General features: G+C 38.4%; 1 protein-coding gene across 4 annotated transcripts in view; it reads right to left on the bottom strand.

Annotated features, from left to right (window-relative positions):
* The window catches only part of ZNF143 (zinc finger protein 143), a 50,578-nt gene that overhangs the window by 3,432 nt on the left and 22,783 nt on the right, over positions 1 to 24,363 (bottom strand). For 3 of the 4 annotated variants that reach the window (XM_039244639.1, XM_039244642.1, XM_039244640.1), the window contains 7 exons: positions 19,556 to 19,675; positions 17,770 to 17,845; positions 16,980 to 17,105; positions 14,314 to 14,493; positions 10,694 to 10,921; positions 7,088 to 7,236; positions 4,116 to 4,277 (listed from right to left, as the gene is read on the bottom strand). In XM_039244639.1, the coding sequence (XP_039100570.1) occupies positions 4,116 to 4,277; positions 7,088 to 7,236; positions 10,694 to 10,921; positions 14,314 to 14,493; positions 16,980 to 17,105; positions 17,770 to 17,845; positions 19,556 to 19,675 (1,041 nt within the window). The remainder of the gene's footprint in view (positions 1 to 4,115; positions 4,278 to 7,087; positions 7,237 to 10,693; positions 10,922 to 14,313; positions 14,494 to 16,979; positions 17,106 to 17,769; positions 17,846 to 19,555; positions 19,676 to 24,363) is intronic. The other variant, XM_039244643.1, reaches the window with a different exon arrangement.

The following is a 24,363-nucleotide window of genomic DNA, read 5'->3' as shown; positions in this document are numbered from 1 at the left end:
TATGTTCAACTCTTTGAGGAACTGCTATACTGTTTTCTGTTTTCCACAGTATTGGCACCATTTTGCATTCCTATGAGCAATGCACAAGACTTCTAGTTTCTCTGCATCTTCGTCAACACCTGGTACTGTTTTTTGGATGATAGCCTAAACTAATAGGGGCAAAGTGGTATCTCACTATGGTTTTGATTTGTGTTTCCCTAATAACCAATAATGGTGAGCATCTTTTCATATGCTAATTGGGCATCTGTAAAACTCCTTGGAGAAATGTCTATTCAAGTCCTTTGCTTATATTTAAATTGGATTGCTTGTTTTTTGTTGTTGTTGAATTATAGGAAGTCTTTATTCAAATATTAATCCTTATCAGATATATAATTTCCAAATATTTTCTCTCATTATGTAGACTGTCTTTTTACTCTCCTGGTAGTGGCCTTTGATGCACAACGTTTTTAATTTTGAACAAGTTTAATTTATCTATTTCTTTCATTGCTTCTGCTGTTGGTGTCATACATAATAAAGATTTCCTAATCCAGGGTCATGAAGATTTTCATCTATGTTTTCTTCTAAGCAAACATTATATAGTTTTAGCTCTTAAATTTAGGCCTTTATCCGTTTTGAGTTAATTTTTATATATGAGGTAAATGCCCAACTTCATTCTTTTTCATGTGGATATTTTTTTACTGGTACCATCCTTTCCCACTAAATGGTCAAATTTTAATTGTTGAAATTTAATGGGCTATATATTTCAGGGTTTTTTTCTAGATTCTCTATTCTAGAATAGAATACGTTACTTTTGTAATTTGAAATTAACAAAAATAGATGGAAGTACTGTCTATACCTGTTAAGTAGGCTTTCAGAGGCACCTGGAAAACTGAGTCTAAGAAATCCCAATTACCTTAATTTAACAAACAAATAAACAAAAGCAGGGAAGGAACAAATGCCTTCTTCCTGTGCATGTAAAGAAACAGGTAATTTAAGGGTTATAGATAATTCAAAGGTGGTGTCTGGACACCCGAAGTGGACAGTCAACAGTTGCCCAATGGCCTACAGTTGCAGCAGAAGAAAATGTGGCAGCAGCTGGTCCTCAAGGAAAACCCGCACCTGTTGGGATGTCCCTGCTTGCTGAAAGCTGCCTGGCTTCATTCCAGCCCTCAAAACCGCCTCTCCTGAAAATTTTCCTAGTCCCCAGGCTACTGATAAGCTACAAAAAGAATGTTTGCTTTAGGGTCACTATCTTTGCAGACCTGCAACTATAACTGGTACAAGGCATATTTACCCAGGCTGTGTCATCCACCCAATCCAGGAATCCTAGAGCCATGGAAATGATGGGACCATTCCGTAAGACAGCCTGAAAGCTAGTGGCTGGGTTTGCTTTTGTTTCTGTTTTTGCATTGGGTATGATTAGCAAACAATAAAAATGCATGAGTCTTTAGGCATTTTGTTGAGTTTTGACAGTTAGATATATCTGTGGAACCACCACCTAAAACAAAATAGAGAACAGTTCCTTCATATTCCATTCCATTAATTTCTTCCCCCCAGTGAAGCAGCATTTTCTGATTTCTATCACCATGGATTTGTTTGGTCTGTTCTTGGATTTCATATAAGTGAAATCATACAATATGTATTCTAGTGGAATTGCTGGTTCATAGGGTATAAGAAACAGTTCTCCAAAGTGGTTATGTCATTTGATACTCCCACTAGCGCATACAAATATTCTAGCTGCTTCGCATCTTTACCAAATGTACTCAAATCTTTTTTGTTTTAGTCATTTTGAGCACTTTTTTGTGTTACTGGCCATTCTTGAATCTTCTTTTGTGAGAGGTCTGTTCAAGTGAGTGGTCAAATGATCTGCTTCATTTAAAAATTTTTTATTTAGGGTGCCTGGGTGGCTCAGTCGTTAAGCATCTGACTTTAGCTTATGTCATGATCTCAGAGCTTGTGAGCCCATGCCCCGCTTTGGGTGAGCCCTACTTCGTGTGAGCCCTACTTTACTCGTGTGCAAGCTCTCTCCCCTCTGCCCTCCTGGAATTCTCTCTCTCCCCTTGCTCATTTGCACCCTCTCTCTCTCTAAAAAAAATTTTTTAATTAATTTTTCTCATTTCTTATGGCTATTATTATTCATCTTCTTATTGTTGATTTGTAGAAGTGTTTATCTATTCTCAATTCCACTGTTAGATATATAAAGTGTGATATATTTTTCCCAGTTTGGGGCTTATCTTTTTATTAATGGTGTCTTTTGGTGAGCAGAGTTAATTTTGATGAAGTTCAATTTATGTTTTTTCTTTAACTGGTAGTGCATTTTTAAGAAATCTTTAGCCTAAGTTTGCAAAAACATTCACTTCTCTTCTAGAAGCTTTATGATTCTGAGTTTAGTATTTCAAGGTGTAGAAGACTTTCAACCTTTTTCTTTTTTCAAGCTTGTTTTGTTTATCATAGGTCCTTTCCATTTTCATGTATATTTTAAAGTGAGATTATTTAATATCTTCAAAACAGATTTTGATTGTGATGGTATTGAATTTATAAATGAATTTGTGAGGAATGAGAGCTACCAATTTTGACAGACTCTTTCACTGAACATGGTAAGGTAGCTGCAGTGAATCGAAACATTGCTGTCAGCAAAGTACAAGAAGAGTTGTAAAATGTATTAATATCATGTATTTTAAGGGAAATGAAAAATTAAAACTATAAGGAGATACATGAGATTGGCAAAAATCCAAAAGTTTGATACCCCTGTGTTGAATATGCAAAGGGAAGAGGCACTCTCGAATGCTGCTGTTGGTACTGTGGACTGGACAACCCTAGAAGGGAAGCTTGGCACTACTTAGCACAATTACAAACGCACATGTGTTCACCCAGCAACTCCACTCTAGGATTTACCTGGCAGACATACTCACCTATATGCAAAATCACATGAGCACAAAGTTACATGTTGTTTGAAACAGCACAAGACTTCAATTACAGTGTTCAGAGAGTGAAATACGAGATAGCTTTAAGAAAGAATAAGTAAGTTCTCTATATAAAGAAATAGAAATATTTTCTAGATATAAGATTAAATTAAAAACAAAAAAAAAAACAACAACATCCAGGGCGCCCAGGTGGCTCAGTCAGTCAAGTGTCTGACTTCGGCTCAGGTCATGATCTTGTGGTCCATGAGTTTGAGACCTGCATCAGGCTCTGTGCTGCCAGCTTGGAGCCTGGAGCCTGCTTCAGATTCTGTGTCTCCCTCTCTCTCTGTCTCTCCCCAGCTCATGCTCTGTCCCTCTCTGTCTCTCAAAAATAAACATAAAAAAAAAAAAACCAACCATGGTGAAGAATAGTATAGTTTACTACCATAAGAAAAACAGAAGGAGAGGAGAGGGCTATTTGTATATGCCTAATGAATTGCTGGAAGACTACATAAAAAACTAATCTCGGAGCGCCTGGGTGGCTTAGTCGGTTAAGCATCCGACTTTCGCTTAGGTCATGATCTCGCGGTTTGTGGGTTCGAGCCTCGCGTCGGGCTCTGTGCTGACTGCCAGCTCAGAGCCTGGAGCCTGTTTCAGTCTGTGACTCCCTCTCTCTCTGACCCTCCCCTGCTCACGCTGTCTCTCTCTCTCTCCTAAAAATAAAAAAAAAAATAAAAAAATAAAAAAAACAAAAAAACCCCCTAATCTCTATGGGGGCAAGAACTAGTTTGATGGAGGCAGAGGTAGGAGGGAGACTTTTCCCTGCATACCTGTATGAACTTTTTGATTTTTGAACTATGTGACTATATTATATATTCAAAATATTAAATAACATAAATTTTGCAACTGAATTTTTCCTAAGTATCTGATGAAAATGGTGATAGGAAGAGCTACAATTAATGAACACTTAATATATACCTAGGCTTTATATGAAGTACTATTCACATATTATCTCATTCAATCCTTACATTAACCTTATGGTGTAGATGCTACAATCACTCCTGTTTTACAGAGGAGAAACCTGAGACTCAGAGGGTCTTGTGGCCAATAATCTGTAAAACTGGAATTCAATCCAAAATTTATGAGATTAACCACCATATCACACTGTATATCTATGAAATAATTTCAACATTGATATATGTATTGATTAACATAAAAGAAAATAGCAATCACCTGCTGCCCTTCTGTGCCCTCGGCAGTAACCATAGCAACAGAGTGTGTTCCTGCTGAGGAGATGACTGCGTCGTGCGCTGGGACCGTGATGGGTGTGCCATCCTGCGTTACCATCGTGATGGTATTGCCAATGGCTTGCATGTCAGCTTGAGATATATTGACCTGTAACACAATGCATTTTATATATCAGTCTGTTTCTTGCTCTATTTGGCAATCTTTATTAAGGACTAGGCCTAATCCTTGTATAAGTCTACACTGTGGAGCAAATAAGAATTCTGTAATAGAATAAACTCCTTAGAAATAGATCATCAGAAAAACTATTTCTTTTTTAAAGATTTTTTTTTTTAATGTTTTATTTATTTCTAGGAGAGGAGAGAGACAGCTTGAGCAGGGGAGGGTCAGAGAGAGAGGGAGTCACAGACTGAAACAGGCTCCAGGCCCTGAGCTGGCAGTCAGCACAGAGCCCGACGCGGGGCTCGAACCCACGAACCGCGAGATCATGACCTAAGCGAAAGTCGGAAGCCTAATCGACTAAGCCACCCAGGCGCCCCTTAAAGATTTTATTTTTAAGTCATCTTTACGTCCAACATGAGGTTCCAGCTAATAACCCTGAGATCAAAAGTTGCATGCCCACCGACTGAGCCAGTCAGGTGCCCGAAAACTGACTATTTATTTAAAGTAGGCTTCACGCCTGGTGCAGAGCCTAACACAGGGCTTGAACTCATGACCCCGAGATCAATACCTGAGCTGATCAAGAGTTGGATGCTTGGGGGACCTAGGTGGCTCAGTTGGTTAAGCATCCAATTCTTGATTTTGGCTCAGGTTGTGATCTCATGGTCACATGAGCCTGCATGGGGCTCTGTGCACTGACTGCACAGAGCCTGCTTGGGATTGTCTCCCTTTCTCTCTGCTCTTCCCCTGCTCATGCTCTCTCAAAATCGATAAATAAACTTAAAAAAAAAAAAAAAAAAGAGTTGGATGCTTAGCTGATTGAGTCACCCAGGCACCCCAAAGCTATTTCTTAAATGCATTTCCTCCTCTCCATCTCTACATCTATTTACACCCTTACTTTTTCCTTGTCTGACTTTCCACAATGACACAACTTCTTTCTAGGTATCCAATCTAATCCTTTCTTAAACCATCTTCTACCTTGACACCTTTTGGTAAGAACAAATTTCATAATTTCATTATGCTCCCTGCTCATATCCCCAGGGCTCCCCATCACTAGAGTTCAGACTTTTTACATGGCATTGGTGACCTTTTGCAATTTGGCCTTTAACAGCATCTTTAAACTCATCTTCCACTACTGCTGATCCAGCATCTGGCACTCTAGCTACAACTATTTACAGTGCCAGAGTGTCATATTCTCTTCTATTTCCCTGACTTTTCCCTTCGCTTCACTCTGCCTGCCAAACTCATGAAAATTCTTCACTATCCAACTAAATGGCCATTCACTAAAAGGTCTCCAAGATTCCTTCAGGAATAATCATTTACTCCTTTCTCCTGGCTGCCACTGCACTTTACATATTCCTCAATTACATACCCATCCTAAGAGGTTATTTATTGTTCATTTAGGAATATCTCTCTCCTCCTTGACTATGATACACCTTTCTGGATTCCCCACATTAAGCCTAGCAAAGTATCTGGCATTGGGTAGACATTCCATAAATGTTTGCTATTTAACTGACTAAAGGAATGGAAGAAAAATCTAATCCTCGGAAATGGGAAGGTTACATCTGGAGAAAATACATCGGGATAAGGAAAAAAGCTGCTTTGGAACACATGAAGGGGGACGAGGCTCACTTTATGTGGTCAGAGAGGAGCCAGGAGTGGCTGACACAGCAGGAAGTTCTGATAAACATAAGAATTATCCAACAATAGAACAGGCTGCCTCTTATGCAACTGCCTTATCTGTTTGGGGGCTCCTGGAGAGGGGCATTCTCTTTGGAAGGAGGGAAGTTACATCACATGACTTCCAGAGGGCCTCTGCTGTGATGATCTAATTCAAGAAAAAGTCTTAGGTCTGATGCTAAATTAAAAATGGGTTAGTAAATATGTTTAATCTTGCACGGCAAATCAGTGGACAAAGAATACTGTGAGGGTGAGGAATCAGTGCCGTCAAAAGTGAGGGGGAAGGGAATGAATGGGATGGTGCAAGAACTTTTAATTTTCCAATCCTATATATGTTCTGCTTCCTAGTTAGCATTAGCATGGTAACAGTTATCAACACAAAGGGCAGATTATCACGGGAGGTAAGCTCTGAGAGAGACAGGTAAGGAGAGGGTTCTTCATGGAAGAGATAAAGAACCCCTATTTGTTCTATGCCTATTTCTATCAGGTACTAAGACAACCTTAGTTTGAGCCTAAAAATAAAATCAAGTCTGGATTATTTTAGGCTAGTGGCATCTAGAAAGGTTCAGAGAATAACCATTACACTGCTTTTCCTGGGGAAATCAAAATACCTTTCTATTAATTCTGGGAGATAAGTTGAGTGAACTTCTATGACTCAGGTACAGAGGGAGACACACTTTGGAAATTTTACAAGTTTTGCCCATCAGTGACTTCCCAGGATCTTTTAATGATCATTCCCCTCAGCTAAGGCTCTGCTGGTTTCTCAATCTCACCTCGTGGATCTAATCAACTACTAAATCCTATCCTTTCTCTGAATTATATTTTCACATGGATCCTTTACTTTTCAAGCCATCAATTTCACTGTGGTTCTGACCTTTACCACCTCACCTTTGAACTATGCCAGTACCACTATGTGAATGCTGGACTCACAAACATCCTCTCTCTCTCCTAATGTCTGTATATGTAGCCTCTTTCAGCAGACTACTGGAAAACCTTCAGGAGATCTAGCACTGCTTATAAGCTGATATTCAAGGCTTTCCTCAATTAAAACCCAACCTGCCTTTCACTCCCATGTTCACAGAAACAATATTTAACTTGTTTGGCTTTTGGTAGATACTTACATGCTGAGTTCCATCCTGGGATATGAGTGTAACTTGTTGACTCAACCCAGACTGGGTTACTGTGGCTACTTGTGTAGATACAACATCATCCCCTTCCACGCCTGTAACATATGTGATCTGGGACCCTTTAAGAACATCTTCACTTTGACCTATTTAAAACAAATGAATCATTTATATGACCAACCAAACCAAGCGGTTTACAAAACAGGATATTTTCTTTCCTTCTTTTATCACTTTGATTATTTATTTTTTCCCAAGTTTTTACTTTAATTCCAGTTAGTTAACATACAGTGTTGTATTTGTTGCTGGTGTACAATACAGTGACTGAACAATTCCATACATCATCTGGTCCTCATCATGACAAATACACTCCTTAATCTCTGTCACGTATGTCATCTATCCCCCCATCCACCTGTCCTCTGGTAACCATCAGTTTGCTCTCCACAGTTAAGACCTGTTTCTTAGTTTGTCTCTTTCTCTTTGCTCGTTTATTTCTTAAATTCCATATATGAGTAAAATCATATAGTATCTGTCTGTCTCTGACTTATTTCACTTAGCATAGTACTCTCTAGCTCCATCCATCATTGCAGGTGGCAAGATTTCATTCTTTTTTATGGCTGAATAATATTTCAGTGTGCTACTATAAACATAGGAGTGCATATGTCCCTCTGAATTAGTGTTTTTGTATTCTTTAGATATATACCCAGTAGTGTCATTGCTGGATTAAAAATAGTTCTATTTTTAACTTTCTGAGGAACCTCCATATTGTTTTCAGAGTAGCTGCACCAGTTTGGAGTCCCACCAACAGTGAATAAGGATTCTTTTTTCTCCATATCCTCACCAACACCTGTTGTTTCTTGTGTTGTTGATTTAGCCATTCTGACAGGTGTGAGGTGGTATCATATTATAGTTTTGATTTGCATTTCAAAAACAGAGAATACTGTAAATATGACAGAGACACTTATACAAATTAAAGTGTACACATGTTATAGTCCAAATCATGTAAAATGGCTTCCAACACCTCCCTCCTTTCAATTCCTCTACTTTTATTTTTGTACAGCCAAACCAAATCAAAGCAGACCAAATCAAATCACATCAAATTTGCCTTTCCACATCAAATTTAAATGTTCTAATTTTGGGAGACCTCTCTTATTCTTAATTGGAATAATTATGTGATAGTGTGCATGTGTGCTGGGGGGCAGAGGAGGTACTGTACAGGAAGACTGCCTGGCAAATAACCCTTTCAACATGGCATGTATACTAAGTTCTTGCAGTCACTTAAGAAGCTTTTAAAAATGATAACACAATCTTCATAAACATTAACCATGAAACCAGAACGGTGTATAAACAGAACCTACTAATAATAACTTACTTACTCTTTAACACAAGTGACTAACCACAAGTCATCAGTACACAATGACCACATTGTGTAAAGATAATGTAATGGCATATTATCTGGGGTGAGGTTAATCATTTAATAAGGGACAGAAGAGGAGCACCTATCCACTTCCTTAGGTCATAAAGAACCAGCAAGTAGACAGCAATTTCCACAGTTCATTAGTGCTATACTTGGCAACCAGGAAGTCTGCTGATCTATTCTTCCATCACTTTCCACCTCCCAGGAAGCCAGAGCAGGGTAAATATGTTTTTCTTCCTTCAAAGAGGGACTTATGCTAATTTAATAGTACTTCTTAAAGTTAGTGGCTGATGCATGCACTCCTATGGCTACGGTCATCACGGTAAAATCTCCACGGCAGTCATTACTTCATGTCTTTTTGTTCTGTTTCACAGCTATTTATATACCAATATTCCAATGGGCTACAATACCCAGAGAATTGTATGAGAGAAAAGGAATACAAATCCACCCCTATTCTTGAAAAAATAGTCTTTATTTATTATTTTTTTAATTAAAATCTCTCTTCTAGAATGGGCAAAATATTTCTAGAATACAAGAAATTCAGACAATCTGAAAAATCAACACTTAAGGAAGAGACTAATGAAGCTTTAGAAAGGAAGAATTTCAAAACCTAAGCTTTTCAAGCCTATTATTATTTTTATTACTATATTATTTTTAAAAGCCTGCTTTCTAATTGCAAGGATTCAGCAGTTGTTGGGGTATCTAACCATACCCACTTACAGTGCTTTGGCTAGAAAGTACTAGAGCATTCAGGAATGAAGGAATTGTTATTTTCTCACTATCCTGTGACAGATGTTTGAAAAGACAAATTAGAACTACAGGGAATCATTTCAGCAGGGAGTGAATGGTCTGTTCGTTCTCTTACTCTAAATGCTTTAATATAAGAATGGGAAAATATGATTTCTTTTAATTTTCAAATCTACTTTGTTTAGAAGGTACTCAGTGAAACAGTAGGATAGCCTCGATTTCGTTTTGTTGGTTTTTTTCTTTAAGAAAACCTACTTCACTTACTTTGTCTATCACCTATGCTAAGTTACTTACCTGAAATCACAGAATGTGATCCTCTAAAATATTTTTACCCCAAGAGTTTATTCTTATCAAATGAATATTTTTGTTTCCTTACAACAATACTGAACAGCACATGAATCAACTAAAAGTTATTTGGGAGTGCCTTGCCGTTCTTATGCTTAAGATCAACATCCTTAGGAAACTCAAAGAGCCTAGCTACCCCTACCTTGCTCTCTAGCCTTACTTCAACCGCCTTTCCAGGCAGAAGTACCACACTGGCCGGGCTTCTTTTAGTCTCTCCAATTTACTTTGCTCTCCCCAACCTCAGGGCTTTTTGGATGTGCCATTCCCTCTATTTGGAAAGTTATCTTGTCTCTGCTCCTTATTTCTCCGCCCTGTGAAATCCCTGCCTCTCCACCCAGTTAACCCCTAAACACTCTCTAGATCTTTCACGGTACCTGTTACTTTAACCTATGTGAGGAGTGTGTCTAGCTAACCGATACTGAATTTTAAAAAACCAGAAGGCTCACACTGCTTGTGCAGGGGATTTATTGCAACTATTTGTATTCATATCCAATTATACCTAGGGATCACCTTATTAAGCAGCAAAATAATTCACATCACTCAACTTCAGCTCAAACCAAAGCACAGACTGTTCTAGATAACAGGGAGGCAGTCAGTAACACCTGCCCTGCTCGGCCTCCAGGTGTGCCAGGCTCCTCTGCTCCTGCAGCTCAGGCCACTGTCACTTGAAACACACTTGATCTTAAAGTTGGTGGATACTGGGGCTTCTTTAGTGATAATTACAGCTTTCCTTGCCAAACGGAAGCCACGTTCAGTGACCCAGGTCTGGTACCACAGCCTGGCCGTTTCTCAGAAGAAAAACAGCAATTCAAGCTGGGTGTCCTAAATCCATTTTATTCCCATCTTTCTGTTTCTTTAATAAGAGGAAAACTAAACAGGGGGAAAAAGAAAAAGAACCTCCCAGGCTAGATTAACTTCCCTTCTTATACATCCCAGGGCACCCAGTACCTTTCTTTGATATCACTTCTCACACCTGTAAATTATATATCTCTGTGATTATTTGAATGAAACTTTATGATCTGAGAAAATGCAATGCATCATAAAGTGTGGCAGCTGTCGATTCCCAGAGAGAGAGATTTACTAGAAAGAACACTCACCTGGGGGAGGCTCAAAGAAGGCTTCCTGCTCCTCCTCAATGGGCTCAGTGTCATTGTGGGCCGTCCGTTTGTGCATGGCCAGTGTGGAGATCTGCTTGTAGGTCTTCCCACAGTGGTTACAGTTGTATGGTTTGGAATGAGTATGAACAACATGATGTTTGTACAAACTGGAATATTCTGTAAACCTTTTGTCACACCCAGGGACTGTACAAACATATGGCTTTTCACCTAAGTAAAGAACATACACACATACACTCAAAATCAACTTTTATATATATGAAGGCATAATCAATCCATTCTTCTCATGGGGAAAAGAAGCCTCTAACAGTGAAAATAGATGTCTGTCAAATCTCTTCTTTTTGTTTTATTGTTTATTTTAAGAGAGTCTGAGTGGGGGTGGGGTAGAGAGAGAGAGAGAGAAAGAGAGAGAGGGAATCCCAAGCAGGCTCCGCACCAGCAGCATGGAGCCCTACACGGGAATCGGATCTGTGAACCGTGAGATCATGACCTGAATGGAAACCAAGTCAGACACTTAACCGAATGAGCCACCCACATGCCCCAATGAACCGTCAAATCTTTCTATACTGCTATGAGGCAGAACATAAGAAGAGACTCTCTAACTATGATTGTGTCTTGGTTCAAAAGGCTGTCTGCTTTCTAAGTCTTATCTCATGCCTGAATACCACTTTTCCCTTCATTTCAAGGGATGAGAAAAGCAACGATGGAGATGTTGTCCAGTTTAACTCTAAGCCTTGATAAAACTAATTTATTGTTACCTATAACTAGACAAGCCAGTATCATTAATACTGTATTAAAAATGACAATAACTGAGGCGCCTGGGTGACTCAGTCAGTTGAGCATCCGATTTTGGCTCAGGTCATGATCTTGCAGTTCATGAGTTCAAACCCTGTGTCTGGCTCTGTGCTGACAGCTCAGAGCCTGGAGCCTGCTTCAGATTCTGTGTCTCCCTATCTCTCTGTCCCTTGCCCACTCTCACTCTGTCTCTCAAAAATAAAAATAAAACAGTAAAAAAATTAAAAAGTAAAATAAAAATGACAATAATAAATGTAATGATTACTATAACAAATGCAGCTTTCCCTATGGGTTTTATAAGGATAATAAAAAAGGTCTAAAAAGTTTACTAGACATAGTCTGAACACTTCAGTAAATCTAAAAGGACATATATAATTTCTAAAATGTGCATATACATGTGTACATACATGTACATGTCTTACTTTATTCTCATTTTCATCTTCCTTGGGTAACTGCCTTTTTTTCTCATATGGTTCTAAACACAGTAAAACCATCCATAAATAGAAAATCTCACACTAATGTAATCTGTAACATAAGTCTTGAATATAGAGTAACTGGAAATTGCTTCCTGTCCTCTGCCCAGTCTATATTCTCATACTAGGGCAAGGTAAAGTTCTTACCTTGGTAGATGATTGTGAGAGAGATGTGGTGAGGGTAAGCCCAGGCAGGGAAAGCACAGTTAATTCCAACAAAAAACCAGTTCCATTGATATTTAGGCTGGAGCAGAAACCACCACTAGGTGGCACCAAACCACAGTGAAGATGTAAATAGATTGGAATGCACTTCGGACCTCCCTACTGGTTCTCTGCACAGCCTCAACTGGGTCATCTAACCAACCTTGCAAGAATGGATTGCATTTTACATAGTTCAATCTTTGCACCTCATTTACTGCATAATGCAGGCATTGACTATATCCTCTACCTGATGATCATTAGTCAATCTTTTCTACCTCTTGGGTCAGACCAACATTTCTAACTACCTACTGCATCTCTCTACTTCAACGATTCTCAATCATGTACACGTATGAAAGACCTGAGTTTGTTTTTTTTTTAAATATATACTGATGCCTGGGCCTCATCCCAGTAAAATGATGTCAGAATTGTAGAGATAGAATATGGAGAATAATTCTATTTTTAAAAAGTGAATCCAATATGCAGCTACATTTAATAATTTTTTTTAATGTTTTTTTATTGATTTCTGTGAGAGAGAGACAGCATAAATGGGGGAGGATCAGAGAGAGAGGAAGACAGAATCTGAAACAGGCTCCAGGCTCTGAGCTAGCTGTCAGCACATAGCCCAACGCGGGGCTCGAACCCACGAACTGTGAGATCATGACCTGAGCCGAAGTCGGGCGCTTAACCAACTGAGCCACCCAGGTACTCCATGTGCAGCCACATTTAAGAGCACTTCTCAGGGCACCAGTCATTTAAGCATCAGACTTCGGCTCAGGTCATGACCTCACAATTCACGAGTTCTGAGCCCCACACTGGGCCCTCTGCTGTCAGTACGGAGCCTGTTTCAGATTCTCTGTCCCCAACCTCTCTGCCCTTCCTCTGCTCTCGTATGCCCATGTGCTCTCTCACTCTCTCTCTCTCAAAAATAAATAAACGTTTAAAAAAAAGTTAGTTAAAAATAAAAGCACTGCTCTTCTTAAATGTCCCAAAGATCAGCTCAACCTAATGTGAGGAATCCCTCTTATTGGAATCTAATTTGCCCATTAAACATATTGAACACCAAACTTTCAGGGAATGAGTCTATATTCCATTTGCTTTAAATGGGAAAAACAATGTTTTCTCAGCTCATCTAAAAATCCCAACCAATTTCCCCAAGTATCACAAAAAGGCTCTTAAGCACCTGTGTTTTAATCCACCAGGAATGTCTACATAATATGAAGATAATATAGATAAAATACCAATTAACTAGGGGTGCCTGGGTGGCTCAGTCAGTTAAGTGTCCGACTTCTGATTTTAGCTCAGGTCATGACCTCATGGTTTGTGGGTTTGGGCCCTGTGTTGGGCTCTGTGGCTGACAGTACGAAGCTTGTTTGGATTCTGTCTTTCTCTCTCTCTTCTCCCTCACTCGTGCTCCCTCTGTCTCAAAAATAAGAAAATAAACTTAAAAAAAAACCCAATTATCTAGTTATTTAACATTTGATGAAGTCGGTAGTGGCTTTAGGCTTTATGTCTGTGTGTAACACAATGATACAGTAAGTATCAAGACAGGAATTCTGTTTTCCTTCTATACCACAAACATGTACTATAATGTGAAAGTCAAATCTCTTAAAGATATAAAAGAAATACAAATTATAGTAGCAAAATAGAATTTTTCTTCTAATTATGGTTTTCTTTTCCAGGACTCTTAGGTTTTCACAGGCCTTTCCATTTTCTTAGAGAACACTTTAATAATGTAGGGAGCATGATTATGGACTCAGTCTACAAGTCAGTTTCCCCTGGGAAAACCTTCTCTGAATACTTCTCCCTTCCCACAGAGACGGAAGCTCCCCCTCTCTACTCCCACAACATCTCGTCCATGCCATGGGAGATACTGCACCCTGCAGCACTTAAATGTCTGCCATCTCTCCCCAGTTCTACTGCCCTGGACTACGCCTTATTGGTCGGTCTCTGTACCTCTGACATCTGGCAGATGACAGTCACTGCTGACTGAATGTATACATACTAATGTGAAGCTTTTTTAAGTTGCTTAATCCTTCACTATCAGGCCAAGTGGTAGGAAGGAGAGAAGGAAGGAATTACTTGAAAAAGGTTTATAGAAGAAAGACAGAAGACAAAGAAATCAGAAACTGTTACCTGTGTGTATCCTCACGTGATTTTTATAATTGGTTGCACTGGCAAATGCCCTCCCACATCCTGGTTCTGTGCAGTAATAAGGTCTTTCTCCTGTGTGTGTCCTAATATGCACTTTTCTGATATTTGATGTTGTAAAAGACCGACCACAGCCTTCAAAGGGACATTTAAAGGGCCTTTCTCCTGAAAATACAAAAAGGAACAAATTAAATGGTGCAAAAATACACAGAAAATTGAACGGTCTTATCCTTCAATTCTGCCTAGGATCACACTCATAGAGTCTTCTTGTACTTCCCTTTCAGGTTTCCTCCCCCTGTGAATAGCATCTTCAACTCTCAACTTAAATTTATATAGGAAAACCTGAATATTGTTCAAAACTTATCACTGACTGCACAACTTTCCAAGATGGAATCATCCAGATGGGCATATTAAAAAAAGAGCTGAGAAAAGCAGAGAAAGAAGTATCATAAAGAAATACAAAAGAAAAACAGAGTCAGGAATAAGAATTATGTTATAACAACACCAGAATCCCCTAATAGCTTATTTCCTATTTTATTTACACTGTAATGCTTCAAAGAAAAATTTGTTTTCTAAAAACCTAGTGTCTAGCACATAATATATATCACATATACTTGCTGAATATATTACTATTAACATTCTCATAAACTAAGCTTATGAAAGAGTCTATTCTGCCAATTCTATTCCTTTTCTTCATACCTGCTTTATACAACCTCAGAGCCCAAAGGACCTTTAAACTGTCAAGCATGAAATAACAGCCTCTGCTCTTGATTCCCACATGCCTTTTTTAAGAATGAGCTTGAATTAAGCAAACAACTCTTGTGATATTTATAAAAATCTCTGTGTAAAGACAGATAAGTAGATTTACCCATATATATAAAAGTTTGTTTTTTTTCTCTTGGTCAAGAAAAATTAGGGTTTACCTGCTGGTAAAACACCACTCCAAAAGATTTCTGCCCTCAAATATGAAATCATTTAAAAAGGAGCAGGAATCTCTGGTGTTTTCTTTCGAGAAAGTTTTTTTCAGTATGTTAAACTAAAGAAAGTACTTTGGGTAAGTCCCTTCTCTTGTCTGGATCTAGATGACCTTAACCTTTTCCCAGCTCTGCCATGCTGGGATGCTAAGGAATAAGAGTTCTAACAATTCCCACAGTGCTATATACACTATTCCTCTGACTCTACAGCACCTTGCTTTGATTTCGCACTGAAATCACTTGTTTGTAAAACTCATCCCTAAAGCCCCCTTACACAATCCAATTTTTTACTAATGGAAATACTGATGATTTAAAAACTGAGGCACAAAGATGTGGTTTGCTTTATGTGTACTATCAAAGGAATCACAATTCCAATGTTTTGACCAATATTAATGGAACTAGATTATGGTTTTATGTAATTTTTATATAACAAGTTGGCATTATATAGTAAACCCAAATAGAATTTGCAGGAATTTGGAAAGACTTGCTTCTGATACAATGGATAAAAATGAGTACATGAATGAAACAGAAGTAGAGAACTACACCTTTGGTTGTAAACACTGCACAGTCACATATCTTTTTTAAGGTTATTTATTCTGAGAAAAAGAGAGGGAGAGAGAGGGAGAGACAGAGAGAGATTGGGAGGAAGGGAGAGAGAGAATCCCAAGAAGGCTCCACATTGTCAGTACAGAGCCTGATGTGGGGTTCGAACTCACAAACTGTGAGATCATGACTTGAGCTGAAATCAAGAGCTGGATTCTTTTTTTTTTTAATTTAATTTTTTTTTTTTTACAAATAGTTTATTGTCAAATTAGTTTCCAAGAGCTGCATTCTTAACAGGAGCCACCCAGGTGCCCCCTGAACATTATAAAGCACAGCCTATCTGGGATCATATATTAGCTAAAAGTTAAACTTTAATGAATGGACAAATCCTCCACGGAAATTTGCTAAAACTATTTCAGAATACTTAGAAGTATCTGGGGACAAAGTTATCACGCTATGTTTACAACAGCTGTAGTAAAATTTCAAACTAAATTATTAAGCTATATATAAGCTTAGTCAAAAGCTTTTAACAGCATCTCTTAACAGCAGTTTCTGAAATCCTTCCAGCTCTCATCTAAAGCAAATAATTACCTTTATAATTGATATTCCAATTCTACAAATAATCAAGTACAAGAAAGGGAGGGAAAGGGAGATAAAAACAAAGTACCTTTAGGAAAAGGAGGAGAAGGAAATTTAAAGGGGACGAGATACGATCACAAGGAAGTAACAAGCCTTTCTTTCTGTGGGGGCTGTTAGGAGTTCATTTTCTTTAATAACAGCTTAATACAGGAGAAACAATGCTGAACTGAGAAGGAATTGGGTGCCTTAGGTCCTGGTCTCAGATGTGCAATCCTAGGTAAATAAGCCTGTTGCTCAGATAATACCTGCAAATTGAATGGGCTGGTGGTCTATGACCACTGTTCACCTTTTTTTGGGACATGCACCCCTCTGAGATTCTTAAAAAGATTATGAGCCCTCTTCCTGAAAGAAAATTTCAGGAGTTTAAGAGAAGTCCTTGAAGCTAATTCTGAAACTTCCAGAGACTCCTTCCCCAAGTTCCCTCCCTGAAGATTAATTCCTGGCCTTAAAAAAAAAAATCCTGGCCTAGGTATGGCTCTTTATTTACACCAGTACCTGTATGAGTTCTTATATGTTTCTGTAGATCTCCTGAAGTTTTGAAAGATTTAGTACAGTTATCTTCCGAACACCGATATGGCTTTTCTCCTGTATGAGTTCTGACATGACTTTTTAATCCATAACCTTTAAGAAAAATGTAAAGAAATTGAATTATATGAGACCCCTCTTAGCATACCCACTGAGATTAAACTATTAAAAAACATAGTAAACACCAAGGAAATAATATTAGGCAAACACAACAGAACAACTATTAACAATGACAGCTAAAGACTGTCATGCTGGAAATTCAATACTGTCTAGAAGAGATTCTATGTGTTTTTTTAAAGTGCTCCAATCTTACTAGATGTTCACACTCACACCCTAAAAGCTTGAAGTGGAATAAAGACATTAAATGAGGACTAAAGTAGAAGTCAGGAGGCCTGGTACCAGTCCTGACCCTGCTGGATGTGTCCCTGGGCAGGCTCCAACCCTTGCTAAGTCCCAGTTGCCCATGGTTCCCTCAGGTCTAACCTAATGTTACTCTGTGTCAGCTTCTAATGCTCAGCTTTTACTTTTCTGCTAAAAGAAAGCATAGTGTGGAGTGAAACACTGAACATGGTAGGTAGAAATAGGCCTGAGGAGAAAGGTGAGAACAGAGAGACAAAACTGAGCAAGCAGGACAAGAGGAAGTTAAGGGAGAGACTGAAAAACTGGTCACTGTGTATCCACTAATTTAGACCAAAGGCAAGGCCAGTCTCTGCTTGCCCCCTAGGAAGGACCAGGAAACAAAGAAAATTCATGTTTTTACCTGTTGCAAATGCTTTCCCACAGCCTAGGTGCTCACACTGATAAGGCCGGTCTCCTGTGTGTGATCTCTCATGGACCTGTCATAAAAATGCAGGTGTGATTTCTACTTCCTTTAATTAATACCTAGGTAGATGGTCTCAATAGAGACCTATTTTTTTCCCTCTGTTGAATTACACTTGAACTTGAATATGTGGGGGGGGGGGCGGTTAGGGGTACTGACCCTGTACCTCCTATGCAAACATCAGAATAGAACTCTTGACCCCCCAAAATAACTTAATTTCCAACAGCCTATTGTTGAGCAGAAGCCTTACTGATAACATCACGTTGATTAACATGTTATTTCGTACGTTATATTCTTATAACATAATAGGCTACAGAAAAGAAAATATTATTAAGATAATAAGAGAAAATACCTTTACAGTACTATACTGTATTTACTGAAAACATTCACATATAAGTGGACCTGTATAGTTCAAACTTGTGTTATTCAAGGGTGAAGTGTATTTTGTTGTTTATATGGGACTTTTTTGAAAAACAAAAGACAACTTTGCTCAAAAACTGTGGCCCAACAATTCTCAATATGCTAAATGCTATATATTAAGAAGTACTCATTTTAATTTTTTTTTAATGTTTACTTATTTTTGAGAGAGAGATAAAGTGCAAGCCAGGGAGGGGCAGAGAGAGAAGGAGACACAAAATCCAAAGCAGGCTCCAGGCTCTGAGCTATCAGCACAAAGCCTGACATGGGGCTCGAACCCGTGAACCATGAGATTATGACCTGAGCCAAAGTTTGATGCTTAACCGAATGAGCCACCCAGGCGTCCTAAGAAGTACTCATTTTAAATAAGGAACAGGAGTATTAGAGGTTTGAGTTTTCCTATGGTGGTCAAAGGGGTCTGTACAGAACATATACACGGTGAAAGCTAGGATGAGAGCGTAGACAGAGGCTACATGATGTAAGGTTAAGAGTGCGGAGGCTGCTGCTACAGAAGGCAAGGCTTCACCATGAGGCGTTTGCCTTCTCTAAGCCTCAAAGTCCTTTCTGTAAAGCTGAGACATTAACTGTATCTACTGTAGAGAGCTGCTGTGACTGATGTGAATGATCATGACAATGGCCAACATCTACTGAATCTTTACCATGTACCAGGCCATTCTTTTCAGTACTGGTACATATCTACTTATTTATTTCTCACAAGCACGGTGTGAGGAAAATAAGGTATTAAAATGCTAAGTAACATGTCATGGTGACACAGCAATAAGTAATGGAGATGAACTCTAGGGTTGCGACTCCAAATAGGCTACATGCACACTTCTTGACACACTAAGTCACGCAATAAATGTTAGCTATTTGTGGCATGTTGTGTTTAGCCGCAAGCAAAATACTTGGCCTATATATTTGAAACACAGGACACGTTAACACCAACTTCTGCTAGATTTCAGCAAATCACTGTTAACAGAATGATAACACACATCCCTCTCATAAAGTTACATAAATTTCACATCTGACAAAAATATATTCAAATTTATACAGTGTTTACCATGTGCCTGGTAGTATTTGGGACATTAGGGAAACAGAGATGAAGAAACCATAGTCCAAGTGCGCAAAGAGTTGACAGTTTCTGAAATCTGCATATGGTTTCATGTGATCTGTGTATGAGCATTAGCCTGTGTCTATATCTTGGTAAGTGAGGGAAAACAATAGTATTTGAATGCTACAAATATATCATGTTGGCATTTAATGTCCTAAGTACTGTCATAACTAGATACAGCATTTCCTTTATATATACCTTAAGATGATGAGCTGTTGTATATAATTTCCCACATCCATCATATTCACATCGAAATGCCTTCTCTCCACTCTGCTGAGATTTAGCAGTTACTCTTGTTGCATGTCCTTGTAAGACAATCTACATGAAACAAAAAGTATGATTCAAATTATTTATACAGATATAAAATAGATGAAATTATTGTTTTCAGAATAAAAAAGATAAAACTGCGATGAGTGTTTTCAGACTCAGATCATCATTTTACAAAGATTCTATCACATTGAGCCAGCTAGGTTAATTCTGTTCTGTGGCTGAAGTCAGCAACTGTGGAAGAAATCAAAAGGAGACCCACAAGGAGGCATAGCTAGAGCTCACAGATCTATTTCCATCCTAGAAACATCAACTTAAGTAACATCTCCATTGTATGCAGGTATTCCATAACATGCTCAAGGCATATATATAGACATATAATTTAGGACATGTGTCCTAAAAACAATGTAAAAGCCATTTTCAATTTCAAAAGCACATCAAAGCAATGAAAAAGAGAGGCTTTTGACATTGGGGTCACCTGCAGGAGACATTACAATCCATATGATCCTATTCTGTAACCTTTATTCAGTAGAAGATCATTTTTCTGGGACTCAACACCACAAGACTTCAAAAAACTGTACTGATTTTAGAAGCTTTTTAAAGATGATCACCTATTTCAGAAATGAAGATACCATAAAAATGGAATAATGACTTTCCACTTTGCGGGCCCTGGGGTGACAGAGCTGTAGGTTAGGGCAAGCTGTCTAGAAGTGAAAACAAGGTGGGGAGGCAAGCAGTCCAGGCAGAAAAGAGAGTATGACCGAAAGTATGGAAGAGGGCCTGGAGGAAGCAGAAACTTACTATGAAACTGTTATGTCTATATGATAGAATGAATAACAAGAAAAAGAAAGGGAAGATTAGGACCACATTCGGGAAGAGCTTTGATGCCATTCTGAAGACTAAACCTAGACAACGAAAGCAAAGGCAGGCATTAAGAGTCTTCTTTAAGTTTACTTTTTTAAGTACTCTCCCATCCAGTGCAGGGCTTGAACCCACAACCCATGACCCAGAGATCAGGACCCACGCATTCCTCTGACTGAGCCAGCCAGGTGCTCTAGGCATTAACATTTTTAAAGTAAAGGTTCAATCAAGATCAGCTCTGTGTTTTAAAAAGAGAACTCTGGAAACTTAACAGAGGACCGTGGGGAGGGGAAGGAGAAAAAAATAGTTGGGGAGAGGAAGGGAGGCAAACCATGAGAGACTCTTGAATACTTAGAACAAACTGAGGGCTGATGGGGGTGGCAGAGGCGAAGGGAGGTCATGGGCCTGGAGGACACCTGTTGGGGTGAGCACTGGGTGCTATATGGAAACCAACTTAATAAACTATAAAAGAATAAATAAGAAAGAAAGAAAGAAAGAAAGAAAGAAAGAAAGAAAGAAAGAAAGAAAGAGAGAGAGAGAGAGAGAGAACTCTGGTAATGGTGGGAAAAGTGAAAGACAAAAGAGGCAAGGAGACTAAAAGTTGTTTGTATGATCATGAATATGGAAGGAAAACCAGGCTAGGGCAATGACCATGGAATTCAAAACAATAGATGATTCTGCAGATATTTTACAGGTGAAGATGCAGAGAATCCAAATTTCAAAAGCTAAATTAATAGGCTAACGCTATAAGAGGTATTTCAAGGCTGTATTGGTAATTTCACTCAAGGATGTATATAGTTTTTGTCAAAGAAAAACCTGATACATAGCCACAAGGGAAATGTCTCAAAGGCAAGAGAGAGGCTACCACCAGTAAAACACTAATCATCTTCTAAAACCATCTACAGAAAATGACTTCTTTACTATCTTGCTTAATGTATGTTCTGAGAATTAAGAGATAACCTCAGCTCTGCCATAAATTCACTGTGTGACCTTGAGCAAGTCATGTAGGGTTTGTTTGCCTGTCTGTATAGAGAACATATTATACTAAATCAGTGATTTTTTTTTCTTTTTTAAACATTTTAAAAATTCCTTTGCCAGATGAAATCTTACACAGCAGTCTACTGTGCAAAACGGATAATGGTATTCCTGCTTCTGCTGGCCCAGGCAGGCGTGGGTGGCTCAGAGCTTTGCTAGTCCCTGAGGGACCTCAAAGAAACCCTAGGACCCAACCCCCCACAAAAATCAGAGCTTGAAAATCGCTGTACAAGAAGACAGTACTAAGTCCCTTCTAGCTTTAACATCCTAGGGTCCTGAGAAGGTACAAATCCACTGGTAAATAAAGTGCTGAATCTGAGACTGAATTCCAAAGTGACTTTGATAATAAAGAGGTTAACTACCATTTACTGAGGCGGTGCTTTATGTGATGTGCTGTGATGGGTGCTTCGCATGCGCTGGCTTATTGGTCCTCCACGACTATCCAATGAATTAAATATTTCCTATGATTTACAAATAAGAAAAATGAGGCTCAGGGTAGTTAAGTAATGTAACTTGCCCGAGGTCTAAGGCTGAGAAATAGGGCTTGAGGCAGATTAGCTCTAGAGTTCACTCTATGAATCCCACAGTGTGCAGGATGCGGTAGCCCAGCAGTAACTAACTGGCAGAGTTTTGTATTCACAGAGTGAGAAACCTGGCAGGGTTGAGGATAACTGGTGAGTTTACTGCCTAGCTCAGGACTTAAAATTCCATTTACTATGAAGGCCTGATGCACATAGCAGATAGAACTTTTGTTATGTGATATGGGTAAATTTCTATCTTAGGATGTAAATAATTTATACTCTTGCAGAAAGATAAAATGAAAGCAACTTGAAGAATTTTTGAAAGTATGTTCTCTTTCAAGAAAGGAATTAATCAAAGAAGTATCCTAACAGGGGGACCTTTAGGGAACCATGGGACACCTTAGAATTTCCAGGAAGACTTAAAACACAAACAAAAAAACCTCCAGAGATTTCTACCAATTATTATTGGGTCATGGTCCTTCACTTTTTATTTTTACCTCTCTACATTGTTTGGATTTTTTTTCAAGTGTACAATTTGATTCATTTTTTAAATTTAATATTTTTTTTACTTGAGTATAGTTGATACACAATGTTACATTAGTTGCAGGTATACAGCATAGTGATTGAACATCTTTATGTGTTATGCTATGCTCACCACAGCGTAGCTGCCATCTGTCACCATGCAACACTATGATAATACCACTGCCTATATTCCCTGTGCTGTGCCTTTTATTCCCTCAATGTATTCATTTCCAGAACTGGAAGCCTGTATCTCCCCTCTCTCTCACCCATGTTGCCCATCCCTCCACATCTTTCTCCTCTGGCAACCATCTGTTTGTTCTCTGCATTTATAAGGCTGATTCTGCTTTTCGTTTGTTAATTTATTTGTTTTGTTTTTTTAGATTCCACAAATAAGTGAAACCATATGGTATCTGTCTTTCCCTGACTTATTCCACTTGGCATAAATCCCTCTAGGTCCCATCCGTGTGGTCACAAATGGCAAGAATTCATTTTCTTTTTTTTTTTACGGCTGCAAAATATTCCATTTTAAATACACCACAATTTCTTTATTCATCTATCAATGGACACTTGGGCTGCTTCCATATCTTGGCCACTGTAAGTAATACTGTAATAAACACAGGGGTGCAATATCTTTTAGAATTAGTGTTTTCAGGTCCTCTGACCATTTTTTAATCAGATTGTCTTTCTGGTGTTACGTTTTTTATATATTTTGGATAGCCCCTGACTAGATACATCATTTGCACAGATCTTCTCCCATTCAGCAAGTTGCTTTTTTGTTTTATGATGGTTTCCTTTGCTGTGCAAGAGCTTTTCATTTTACTATAGTCCCAACAGTTTATTTTGCTATTGTTTCCCTGGTCTTAGGAGACACAGCTATGAAAAATGTTGCTATAGCCAATGTCAAAGCAATTACTGCCTGTGTTCTCTTCTTGGAGTTTTATGGTTTTAGGTCTTACATTTAAGTCTTTAATCCACTCTGAGTTTACTTTTGTGTATGGTATAAGAAAGTAGTCCCACCATAGCAGTCAGACAAGCAAAGAAATAAAAGGCATTCATATTGTAAAGAAAGAAGTTAAACTTTTTCACTTTTTGCAGATGACATGATATCATACACAGAAAACCCTAAGGATTCCACTAATAAACTAGAATTCAGTAAAATAGCAGTATACGAAATGAATATGCAGATTGGTTATGTTTCTATATACACTAATAAAGAAGCACAAAGAGAAATTAAGAAAACAGGTACACTTACAACTGCACCAAAAAGAATAACATACGTTGGAATAAACTTAACCAAGGAGGTGAAAGGCCTATACTCTGAAAACTATAGAACACTGATGAAAGAAACTGAAGACAAAACAAATGGATTTTCTAAAAGTAAACATGATTACCTTTTTTAAAAAAAAAGTACATTGTAGTTATCTATATATTAAGGTCATTGGTCATTTGGGGTGTTTTTTCTTTAAAACTTCTCTGAATTAAAAAAACTAAAAATATTATTAAAAAATAAAATTCTTGGGTTCTGTCTCAGACCTACTGATCCAATCTCTAGAGACTTATCTCAGTCATTTAAAAAATTTTTTTTATTATTTCTTTATTATTAAAAATTTTTTAATGTTTATTTTTGAGAGGGAGAGAGAGAGAGCATTCGTGTGGGAAGCGCAGAGAGAGAAAGGGAGATCCAGAATCTGAAGTAGGCTCCATGCTCTGAACCACAGAGCCTGATGGACCCACGGACCACGAGACCGTGACCTGAGAGGAACTTGGATGCTCAACTGACTGAGACACCCAGACGGCCCA

Source organism: Hyaena hyaena, unplaced genomic scaffold (assembly GCF_003009895.1).
Source record: "Hyaena hyaena isolate Hyena2069 unplaced genomic scaffold, ASM300989v1 scaffold_245, whole genome shotgun sequence".
NCBI lineage: Eukaryota > Metazoa > Chordata > Mammalia > Carnivora > Hyaenidae > Hyaena > Hyaena hyaena.
Note: the sequence above shows the minus strand (reverse complement) of the source record. Positions and strands in the feature narration are given on the sequence as shown.